This window comes from Hypanus sabinus, chromosome 12, assembly GCF_030144855.1.
Source record: "Hypanus sabinus isolate sHypSab1 chromosome 12, sHypSab1.hap1, whole genome shotgun sequence".
Taxonomy (NCBI): Eukaryota; Metazoa; Chordata; class Chondrichthyes; order Myliobatiformes; family Dasyatidae; genus Hypanus; species Hypanus sabinus.
This window is the reverse complement of record NC_082717.1, coordinates 98,564,244-98,576,311: the sequence shown is the minus strand read 5'-3', so window position 1 is coordinate 98,576,311 and position 12,068 is coordinate 98,564,244. Positions and strand designations below refer to the sequence as shown.

At 42.9% G+C, this 12,068-nt stretch overlaps 1 protein-coding gene across 1 annotated transcript in view; it reads left to right on the top strand.

Moving 5' to 3' along the window:
- The window catches only part of igf2r (insulin-like growth factor 2 receptor), a 198,241-nt gene that overhangs the window by 128,710 nt on the left and 57,463 nt on the right, over window positions 1-12,068 (top strand). Inside the window, exons 32-35 of the mRNA XM_059986536.1 lie at window positions 5,962-6,088; window positions 6,459-6,593; window positions 8,809-9,071; window positions 9,313-9,531. Of these exons, the coding sequence (XP_059842519.1) occupies window positions 5,962-6,088; window positions 6,459-6,593; window positions 8,809-9,071; window positions 9,313-9,531 (744 nt within the window). The remainder of the gene's footprint in view (window positions 1-5,961; window positions 6,089-6,458; window positions 6,594-8,808; window positions 9,072-9,312; window positions 9,532-12,068) is intronic.

The window sequence follows — 12,068 nt, the reverse complement described above, 5'->3', positions numbered from 1 at the left end:
TTGGTTGGTGCGGCTGTAACGAAACCCAATTTCCCTCGGGATCAATAAAGTATGTCTGTCTGTCTAATTTCATCAGATAGGAACCTGCCTTATGTGGTGTATGTGTTGTAGTCAGTGAGATACTGGCTAGGTACAACACAGAGCAGAGAATGTTACAGCTCCGTATAGGCTGCCTGGCCCACGATGTTGGGCCTATCTTTTAACCCACTCTAAGATCAATTAACCCTTCGCTCCATTTCACTACATTGCCCTCCAGTTTCCTATCATTCATGAGCCTAATGGAACTTGTTTTTGGGAGTAAAGTTATTTTTTTGTAATTAAATAGGAATTAAGTAGAATCAAATGCTTGTAGGAGACTCTAATTAGGAAACTTGCTTCCTTTAATTATGTTTGGTCTAGTTTTCTTGATATCTGAAACCATGCTTTAGTAGTAATTTCTGGATTTGTCATGCGCCAGGAGGGTAAGAATAGGGTAATTTGGCAGATAAATGCTTGGCCGAGGAACTGATGCAGGGGGCAGACTCCAGATTTCTGGATCATTGGGATCTCTTTGGGGGAAGGTATGACCCCTACAAAAGGGGTTGGTTGCACCTGTATCCGAGGTGAACCAATATCCCTGTGGGCAGGTTTGCTGGAGCTGTTGGAGGGTTTAAATGAATTTGGTAGTGGAATGGGAACCGGAATGATAGGGCTGAGGGTGGGGCAGTGAGACTGTCAGGCAGGACAGGCAGATGATAAGGCACATTTGCAGTCACTGGGATGAGTTGCAGTGTAACATAGGGACAAAATCAAAAAGTGTGATGAAGGTGTTATATTTGAATGCATGCAGTATACAGAGTAAGGTAGATTATCTTGTATTGCAGTTAGAGATCAGCAGGCATGACTTTGTGGGCATCACTGAGTAGTGGCTGAAAGAAAATCATAGTTGGGAGCTTAACATCCAAGGATACATATTGTATTGAAAGGACAAGCAGGTAGGCAGAAGGGATGGGGTAGCTTGATTGGTTTTTAAAAAAAATGAAATACAGTCCTTTAAGAGGTGACATAGGATCAGAAAATGTAGAATCCTTGTGGGTAGTATCAAGAAACTCCAAAGGTAAAAACTTTCCAATGGGAATTACATATAGGCTTCTGAACAGTAGCCAGGATGAGGGCTACAAATTACAACAGGAGATAGAAAAGGCATGTCAAAAGGGCAATGTTACGATAATAATGGGGGATTTCAATATGAAATAGATTGGGAAAAATAAGGTTGGTGCTGAATCTCGAGAGAACTTGTAGAATGCCTTCAGAATGGCTTTTTAGAGCAGCTTGTGATTGAGCCGACTAGTGGAAAGGCAATTCTGGATCTAATGAACTGGATTCGATTAGGGAGCTTAAGGTAAAGGAACCCTTTGGAGGCAGTGATCATAACATGATAGAATTCACCCTGCAAATTGAGAGAGAGAGAAGCTGAAGTCAGATGTATCAGTATTGCAGTGGAGTAAAGAGAATTAGAGGCATGAGAGAGGAGCTGGACAAAGTTGATTAGAAGGCAACACTAGCGGAGATGACAACAGAACAGCAATGGCTGGAGTTTCTGGGAGAATTTGGAAATTGCAGGATAGATGCCTCCCAAAGAAGACAAAGTATTCTAAAGGCAGGGATATAACCGTGGGATGTCAAGGGAAGTCGAAAATAATATGAAAGCAAAAGACAGCAGAACTTAATGGAAGTTAGAGGATGGGAACTTTTAAAAACCAACAAGCCAGCTAAAAGAACCATAACAAGAGAAAAGATGAAATATGAAGGTAAACTCGCCAATAATATCAAATAATACCTGAAGACTTTTCAGATATATGAAGAAAAAGAGGGGTGAGAGTAGATATCAGACCACTGGAAAATGTTGGAAACGTAGTAATGGCAGACGAGTTAAATAAGTATCTTGCATCCGTCTTCGCCGTGGAGGACACTAGCAGTATGGCAGAAGTTCAAGCGTCTGGTGGCAGAAGTGAGTCTCGTTGCTGTTACAAAGGAGAAGGTGCTCAGGAAGCTGAAAGGTCTAAAAGTGGATAAGTCACCTGGCTCAGATGGACTACACCCCAGGGTTCTAAAAGAAGTAGCTGAAGAGATTAGTAGTGATCTTTCAAGAATCACTAGATTATGGCAGTGTTCTGAAGGACCGGAAAATTGCAAATGTCACTCCACTCTTCAAGATGAGAAGGAGTCAGAAGAAAGGAAATTATAGGCCAGTTAGCCTCACTTCAGTAGTGGATGTTGGAGTCTGTTGTTAGGATGCGGTATCAGGGTACCTGGAGACGCAAAGTCAGCTTGGATTCCTCACGTGAAAATCCTGCCTGACAAGTCTGTTGGAATTCTTTGAGGAAATAATAGGCAGGATAGAGAAAGGGTATTGTTTATTTGGATTTTCAGTAGGTCTTTGACAAGATGCCACACATGGGTCTGGTTAACGAGATAAGAGCCCATCTTAGGACAGGAACGATACCAGCATGGATAAAGCAGTGGCTGATTGGCAAAAGGCAAAAATTGGGAATAAAGAAAGCCTGTTTTGATTGGCTATCTGTGACTAGGGGTGATCCACAGGGGTCTGTATTGGATCGGTTCTTTTTGTGTTATATGTCAATGATTCGGATGATGGGATTGATGGTTTTGTGGCTAAGTTTGTGGATGATACGAAGACAGATGGAAGGGCAGGTAATGTTGAGGAAGTAGGGAGACTGCAAGAAGGTCTTGGACAGGTTAGGAGAATGGGCAAAGATGGCAGGTGGAATATAGTGTAGGGAGATGTACAGTTATGCACTTTGACAGGAGGATAAAGACATGGACTATTTTCTAAGTGGGCAGAAAAATTCAAAAACCCCAGGTGCAAAGGGACTTGGAAGTCCTCATGCAGGATCCCCTAAGGCTAACTTACAGGTTGAATTACTGGTGAAGGTGACAAAGCGATGTTGGCATTCATTTCAAGCGGATGAGAATATAAAAGCATTGATGTAATGTTGAGGCTTTATAAGGCACTGATGAGGTCTCACTTGGAGTATAGTGAGCTGATTTGGGCCCCTTGTGTAAGGAGGGATGTGCTGACATTGGAGAGGGTTCAGAGGAGGTTCACAAGAATGAATCTAGGAATGAAAGGGTTATCAAATGAGGAGCGTTTGGCTCTGGACCTGTACTGGCTGAAATTTAGAAGAATGTCGGTTGGGGGGGGGGGGATCTCATTGAAACCCATCAAATGTTGAAAGGCCTAGTAGTGGTTGTGGAGATGATATTCTCTGTAGTCAGAGGGTCTAGGACTGGAAGACACTCAATTTAGAACAGAGTTGACAAATTTCTTTAGCCAGAGGGTGGTGAATCTGTGGAATTTATTGTCACAGGCAGCTGTGGAAGCCAAGTCATTGGGCTGGAGGTTGAAGGGTTCTTGATTAGTCGGGATGTGCAAGGTTGCGGGGGAAGGTGATAGAATGGTGTTGAAAGGGAACATTGATCAGCCATGAAGAAATGGCATGCAGGCTTGATGGGCTGCATGGCCTAATTCTGCTCTCTTCTCTTCTGGTCTCTGGTAAATCTTGGTCACAATGCCGATGTTGCCTTGACTGAGTTTATTAATGTCTGCAGTCAGGGCACAGTGATACAACATTTGGTGCCCTGCTCATTGGCCTAGATCGTTGATAGTTTAGAAAAGAACTGCAACTTGTCATCGCAACAGAAACCCAGTGCTTGAAGGAAGTGAAGTGAGTTACTGCCAAGTTGTAGGAATGTCAGCTGTTTAATTGCTTAGAGTATAAAATAATTCTGGGTATGGGTGATGCTGAGGAAAAATTCTCATCACCAAGACCTGTTGTCCTACATTGGTGTTGGACTGTCTACCCAGTGAAAGTAATCGAGAAGCCTGTTATGTCGAACTCTGAGCTGACATGTTTCCTGCTTTGTGGCAGAGAGAAGCTGTGAAAGTGAATTTGTTGAGTTGTTGCTGTCCATTTCGGACGTTTCCACCTGCTGGCAGCAGGTGGCGCTCTTTCTCATGGACACCTGTCTCCGAAATAAGTCTTCGATCTAACTACAGAACTTGCAGTCTGGTCGGATGCAAGTTGATGCTTTTGGGCTACTTTAGTCTATTAGTTTTTTTTATTAATCTATCGTGGGTCAGTGTAACCTTGAAGAACTTTTACTTAGTAAAGCACCATAGCAGAGCAGTTAGCATAGTGCTGTCACAGCACCAGCTGTAAGTTCAATGTGCGATTGCCACCGCTGTCTGTACACGGGAGCTCCGGTTTCCTTCCACGTTCTGGAGACGTTGATTAGGCTTAGTTGTGGGCATACTATATTGGAACTAGTAGTGTGGCGACACTAGCAGGGTGTCCGGTTCAAAGGTCGAATTTAATGTCGGAGAAATGTATACAATACACATCCTGAAATGCATTTCCCTCGTAAACATCCATGAAAGCAGAATTGCCCCAAAGTATGAACGACAGTTGAACGTGAGAACCCCAAACTCTATCCCAGCTCCCCCCCCCCCATGCATAAGTGGCAGCGAGCAACGATCCCCCTCCATCCAGCAGCAAAAACAAATGCGCATTGGTACCATCACTGAGCCCAAGCGTGTGCTAAGCAATAGCAAAGACACAGACCAAAGTTACCCCAAAGGCCTCACATTTCATCTGACATTTGACAAGCCACAGGTTCTCTCTCTCCCTGGCAAGAGAGAGGGAGGTGTCCCTATTTTCACAGCGAGTGGGACATATAACAACAACCCGCTGGTTTACGATGTTAAAAGTCAGTTTCGTCGCTTTTTCTGAGCTTTGTGTCTGAAGATCATGAAGACCTCGGGCCCACAGCGAAAGATCTTCTGGCCTCCCCGACAACACGAGTCTCCTGCCGTGACACCAACCCTCGGTCCGTCCGTCTCCAGAGCCCCTGAGATCTTAGGCTTCCGAACGCGGTCGAGACTCTCAGACCAAACTGTTGGCATGTTGAATTACGGCCAGTCGTGGAACCCTGAGAGCGTGTCCCATTCCCACTAAGAACTGAAGCCTGCGTGTAACTACATGTCAGGGTCTTCAAAAGAACCCCCGAAAGGGAAAAATAAAGATATTAAAAGTAAAAAGAGAGCGGTTTCCGAAGATGCAAGCAAAGGAGTCGCCATTTGTTCCTCCTAAGCTCCATTATTCAATCCTTGCTGATTTAATTTTACACAAACAGCACATTTGTAAGTGGTATGTTTCAATGTGCATGTGACAAATAAACCTGAATTTAATCTTTAATGGAGAATTTACAGGCACATTCTCCTGTTCAGTATTTAAAACCTTGCTGTTAATTTCAGGTTGGCTTTATTATTCCCTTCTTTTAATTTAAAGCCTTCACCAAATATGTGTTTGGAAGCTTGTATTGGAGAGGCTGCCATCTTGTCAGCTCTTTTGACCAATTTTTGCACAAAATTTTAGTCATGAAATACAGGTGGCTCCCGCTTTTCGAACATTTGCTTTACAACAACTCGCTGTTAGCTTTTATGAAAAAAAGACGCCTGCTTTATATGTGTGTTTACCCCGAGAAAGACTACAATGACTGTGAAGCCGTGTGTGGGCAGTTGTTTGCGCATGTGTGTACGTATGCGTGTACGTGCTGATTTTTTTTTTCTCCAAATCGATTTTGGCTCGCTGCCTTCCCGAGTTTGATAAGTGAAACTACACCGTACCTACAATATTTCTACTTTATGTAGGCTGTGTATTTATCATATCATTCCTGCTTTTAGTGTTATTTTAGGGTTTATGTGTTATTTGGTATGATTTGGTAGGTTATTTTTTTGGGTCTGGGAACGCTCAAAAATTTTTCCTATATCAATTAATGGTAATTGCTTCTTCGCTTTACGACATTTCGGTTTACAAACGGTTTCATAGGAACGCTCTACCTTCGGATTGTGGGGGAAACCTGTACTTAAATTTTGAAAATGCTCCTTTTTTTTTGTAGAACACAAAGCCATATTTGATCACTGCCATTCAAAATTGCAAGTATACGTTTTTGTGGTTTACTGCCGTAGCCTGTCCAGTGACCAAGAGCGTCCACAATCAGTGCATGGTGACTAACCCTGCTACAGGTCAGTGTGCATTTTGCAGTCCTTCCCAAGTACCCAGTTGGAGGCTGAAGTCGTTATTATGATATGTCTGAATCTTAAAGCAGGAAGCCGCTTTTCCAGTTTCAGTCCTCCAGAGCCATGCCAATTCTTTGCAGCATATCCGCTATCCCGGGTTTGGTCTATATTTTGATACTTTGGTTTGTTTACAGCTAAAATTATTTCTAGAGAAAGTTATAGCTTCAAAATATTTTGTGTAGAAATCTTTAAATGAGTTTTTTTTTGAAATGTCATTGTTTATTATTTGTACTTATCTAATGATTCATACATGAAGTAATTTGGCTAAATTATGTTCTGGAGTATTTTTCCCCTTATTGTCTTTTTATGCACCCAGGGCATCTGTTTGACCTAAACTCACTGCGAACCAGCCAGGGTTATATTGTATATGACCCTAAGAGTAGAGACAGATTCATTCGCCTTAATGTTTGTGATCGTGTGGTGGGCGCTGGATGTTCGGGTGATAATGTTGGTATGTATTGAAAAGTTCGCTAACTTTGGTTAGTTTTCTGTATCATTGTGGTTTTGGAGTGAAACTGCACTGTTCTCTCCTGGAGACAGGGCTATACTTTATCATATTTTTATCACAGCTGTATTGTATTTGGGATTACTATCCAGTGCATGGTAATTCAATGTATGACACCATTTGCTAATTATTAAAAGGGATTTGATGCTTTGACTAAAGGTTTCAAAGAGGAATAATACTTAAAACTGAGAGGGTGGTATAAGATGAAATATTGTTGAAGTGCTCTTCTTGCTACAATAAGACATAAGAAAATATTTATTCAAGCCTTAATGCTCTAAGCTGCATCCCTCTGCCATTCAGTCTCCTGCACTAATAGACCTGCTGCAAGGCATGCTTCCCAAAGCTTTACACAGCAAGTTATTTTCCTTTCAATAAATTACTATCAAGTAAATAAATTATTATCCATCATCAAGAACACCCACCATGCTCGGCCATGCTCTCTTCTCGCTGCTGCCATCAGGAAGGAGGTATCGGAGCCTCAAGACCCACACATCCAGGTTCAGGTTACCCTTCAACCATCAGGCTCCTGAACCAGCGTGGATAACTTCAATCCCCCAACACTGACCTGACTGTGCAGTCTATGGATTCACTTTCAAAGACTCAGCAGCCCAAGTTCCAATATTTTATTTCCTATTTATTAATTATTACTTTTTAAAATATTTGCACGATTTGTCTTTTGCACATTTTTTTTTATTTGTCAGTCTTTGTCCGTAGTTTTTAATTGATTCTATTTAATTTCTTTGTTCTTCTGTGAATGTCCACAAAAACTGAATCTCAGGGTGACATTATGCAACCTTGAGATTTGTCTTCTGACATTTGCATACTTCGATAATAAATTTACTTTGAACTTAAGGAGAACAAGATGATTTTCACTCTGGGTCCCTTGCAGCATTCAAACAAAACTGAGCACTAATCTGTACGAGAGAATGGGTTATGGTGAAATAAAGGGAGTGTTCTGAGAGCTAGCACTGGCCTGATGGGCCAAGTGGAAGGAAGGGAATGAGCTCTTCCTTACTGTTTGGGATTGTTCATGGGGACCTTTTACCTGAGATTGCAGGTGGGGTTGTGAATTTAAGGCCTTGATGCTCCAATGTGACATTTGAGATTGTGAGTTGCATTTCAAGGACAAACCTTGGCCTGTTTTTTTTTTGGGTCTGAAGAGGGAGGAAGAAAGAGAAAGAGTCATAGAACACTACAGCACAGAAACAGGCCCATCAGCCTGAACTATTTGCTACCTAGTCTCATCAACCTGCACCCGGGCCATAGCCCACCACACCCCTCTCATCCATGTACCTATCCAAATTTCTCTTAAACATTGACATCAAACCTGCATCCATCACTTAAGCTGACAGCTCGTTCCACACTCTCACCACCCTCTGAGTAAAAATGTTTCCCTTCATGTTCCCCCTAAACATTTCACTTTTCACCCAAAACACTCAACCTCTATTTCTGATCACACCCAAACTCAGTGGAAAAAGCCTGCTTGTTTTTACCCTTATCTTTACCCAACATAATTTTGTGTATCTCTATCAAGTTCTCCTCTTGTTCTCCTAAGATCCAGGGAATAAATTCTTAACCTGTACAACTTTTCCCTTCAAGTTGCAGAGCTATTTGATTGACCGGCTGAAGGTGCTGTATTGGTTTCAGATGATTGTGATCAAGCCCAGTAGAGCAAAGGAGACTGGTGGAGAAAGGAAGCTGATTATCATTTATTTCCATCACCGTGATTAAGTTGGATAATTCAATTAATTTATCAGCTTTCTCAAAACCAGCTTGTGTGTGATCCCCATTTCCTGAACTAGATGGATTGTAGTTCCTTTGCAAATCCAAATTCATGGGTATCCTTCCTGACCTTGTACTTGGGGCTTTTTCAGATCTTCTAAGCATCCTTCTAACAACGTGGCACAGTTCAGCTGAATGCAGTGGTGTGGGAGCTATAGATGATTTCAAAGCCCTGGACAGACCTGGGTTCTAGTGACCCAGGCTGCTGCCTGTAAGGAGTTAGTACGTTCGCGCCGTGACCATGTGAGTTTCCTCCCACATTCCAGAGACGGGAGGTTAATTGAGTGGAGTGGGCTCATTCAGAAGGGTCTGTTGGTATGTTGTATCTCTAAATTTCATTCCAGAGCACTGGCAGTCACACTCTTGTTTTGTCGTGCAGGTGTGTGTATCACAGACAGTCAGAAGGTGACCAATGCAGGACGCTTCAACAGCAGCCTGATGTACATTGATCGCGTTTTGAGGCTAACCTATGATGGGGGTGAGGCCTGTGCCAGCAACCCCGCGTTTCATCACAAAAGTATCTTCAGTTTCGTTTGCGGCCCGCGCGCGGGCTCGGGCACCGGGCCAGTTCTGGTGGCTTCGGATGAGAAGACGTGCACTCATTATTTTTCTTGGCACACGCAGCTGGCCTGCGAACATGAGGTAATTCTGCAGGAGTTATACAATCCGCACTCTTTAAGAACTGGTATTTTATAATTATGAGACAGAGTTTATTTAAAAGAAACATTCAGTTTTCTTATTTCTGTAATTGTTAACTGGCATGTATTTTCTTCTGATTTGGTGTTTGTACAAGTAGTGAAGGTCATCTATCTCCTAAACCTACCTGTTTGCTTTCCTATTACTAAGTAACTTGTCATTTTCTTCTTCCTGATTTGCTTGCCAGGTGAGGTGCCTGGTGAGGAATGGCAGCTCAATCATTGACCTGAGTCCTCTGATGCAAGCGAGTGGTTATTACACTGCGGAGGATGAAGATCTGGCTGATGGCCAAGGCGATTCACCTGATTTTTACATTAGCCTTTGCCAGCCGTTGATGCCTCTGCCAGGGATTAACTGCCCCCCTGGTTCGGCTGTGTGTATGGATCCTGTGGATGGGCCGCCTGTGGTAAGTACATGCGAATACCCTTGCTGTGGAACCCGTGGATATACCTTGTGCTTGTATTGAATTGATGTCCTCTGGGTAAATATTGATGAGAAGTCCAAACCATTATTGGATGAGAAGGTGAGGAGTCCAGGCTTCTTTTCAAATGGCAGATAATTTTAGTATTCTTATAGAAAACCTATTTCCTTAGACGTGTCTCTGCACTTGTAGGTAGCACTTGCTTGAGTGGAGTTTAAGGCCAGCTTTGTGTGCCTCTGTTATGTTGTTTTTCCTCTGGGGGGTGGGAGAAAGGGTGAACTGGGGAAGCTGGAAATGTTTTCCTTCAAACTGGGCAATTGACTCAAGCTTTCTGTTGACATAGTCAAGGAATGTCAAACAAGCAGTAGCCACTTTATTAGTTAACTCCTGTACCTAATAAATTGACTATTGAGTGTATGTTCACAGTCTTCTGCTGTAGCCCATCTACAGGTTCAATTTGTTGTGCATTCAGCGATGCTCTTTTGCAAACCGCTGTTGTAACGTATGGTTATTTGAGTTACTGTCACCTTCCTGTCAGCTTCAACCAATCCAGTTATTCTTTGCTGACCAAGGCATTTTTACCTGCAGAAATGCTGCTCACTGGATGTTTTGATTTCTGGCATTATTCTGTGTAAGCTCTCGAGATTGAGTGTCGAAACCCCAGAAGATCATCAGTTTCTGAGATGCTTGAACCACCCTGTGTGGCACCAACAATCTTTCTACAGTCAAAGGTTACATTTCTTCCCCATTCTAATGTTTGCCTCGAACAACAGTTGGACCTCCTGACCATGCCTGTGTGTTTTTATGTATTGAGTTGCTGGCACATGATTGGCTGGTGAGATACTTGCATTAATGAGTAGGTGCACCTAATAAAGTGGCTACTGAGCGCATGTTGAGTAAGGCCCTGGAAGTAACATTTTCTCCTGCAAGGAGTGGTTGACAACCAGAATGCACTGAGGGATGTGGTGGGTAGAGTTGTAAAGCCCTTTGGCCCATCTTGTCCATACTGATCTTTTTCCCTACCTGCACGAACCCATTGGGTCTTGTCCTTCTATGTCTGAAGGATCTAGATGCCTCTTCAATATATTTATTATATATGACTCCACCACTGTCTCTAGCAGTGTGCATAAGTTACCAACCAGCCTTTGTAGTATTCAGAAAGTAGTTGATTGAATGTTGAAACATTTGCAAGTGTGTAGGGAGAGGGCATAGTTGTTGGAGGCATTCAGTGTACTGAATGGCTGCCTCCCACCTATCAAGCTGAATCATGAACAGTAGACACCTGGAACAACACCAGCTTTTGAGGATCACCTGGAAGGGCAGACACACTAATACCAGTGGAGGAGGTCAATGTGAACAGTATGTCCACCACAATAAAGCAACACCAACTGTGATGGATAGTTCATGTCACTTGGATGCCCCAGTGAGATCTTTTACTCTCAGTTGTAGGAAGATCAATGAACCCCTGCTGGGTAAAGTTAACATCCTAATGAGCCTGAAGAAATTTGACATTACATCAAAAAACTGGGAAGGCATTGCACTCAATAGATATACCGGCAGGAAATCTGTTTCCTGAGAGCTGAGGGCCTCCTAAAACATGCCAAAGCAGCTGTATTTCATGAAGTTTGAGGAGATTTGCTATGTCACCAAAGGCTCCAGCAAATTTCTACAGCTACACAGTGGAGAGAATTCTAACTGGTTGTTTCACCATCTGTCACGGAGGGCCACTGCACAGTATTGGAAAAAGGCTGTGACCCGGCCAGCTCCGTCATGGGTACTAGGAATCTTCAAAAGGCGATGCCTGAGAAAGGCAGTGCCCATTACTAAAAACCCCCATCACACACAACATTCTTATTACCACCGTCAGGGAGGAGGTGGGGGGGCCTGAAAACAGTCAACTTCTTCCCCTCCGCCATCAGATTTCTGAACAGACAATGAACACTACCTCACTGTTTTTGCTTTTTTTCGCATAACTTAACTAATTTAACTTTTATGTTTTTCTTGTAATTTATAGTATTTTTATGTATTGCACTGTACTGCTCCCACAAAACAATAGGTTTCATGACATCTGTCAGTGATAATAAATCTGATTCTGATTTCTTCAAAAGGGAACTGTGTTCCTTGTTTCAAATCAATGGGTAGCCAGTTTTGTTATCCTGGTGTACCTTGGGCTCTTCAGTAAGTTGTATGTGTCAAACATTTAAAGTATGTCCACTGTAGTTTGCCTTTCACCGTATCTGTTGTATCCTCACAACAGAGGCTTGTCATGCAGTTGGCACTTCTCTGCCGAAGCCGGTCTTGTTTATGTGTTTGCGCACCTGGGGTAACCAGAAACCCAAGTCAGTTCCTCTCAGCAGGAGGTGTCCCTCATCCAGTTGGGCAGGCAGTGAGCTTGTCCCACCATTCAGTAAGACTATGCCTCGTCCTTTCCTTGACTCCACTCCTGCTTGTTCCCCATAAGCTTCAAAGCAGTTGAGCTTCAAAATGGCTGTAAGTAAGAACACTAATACACTCAATGGCCA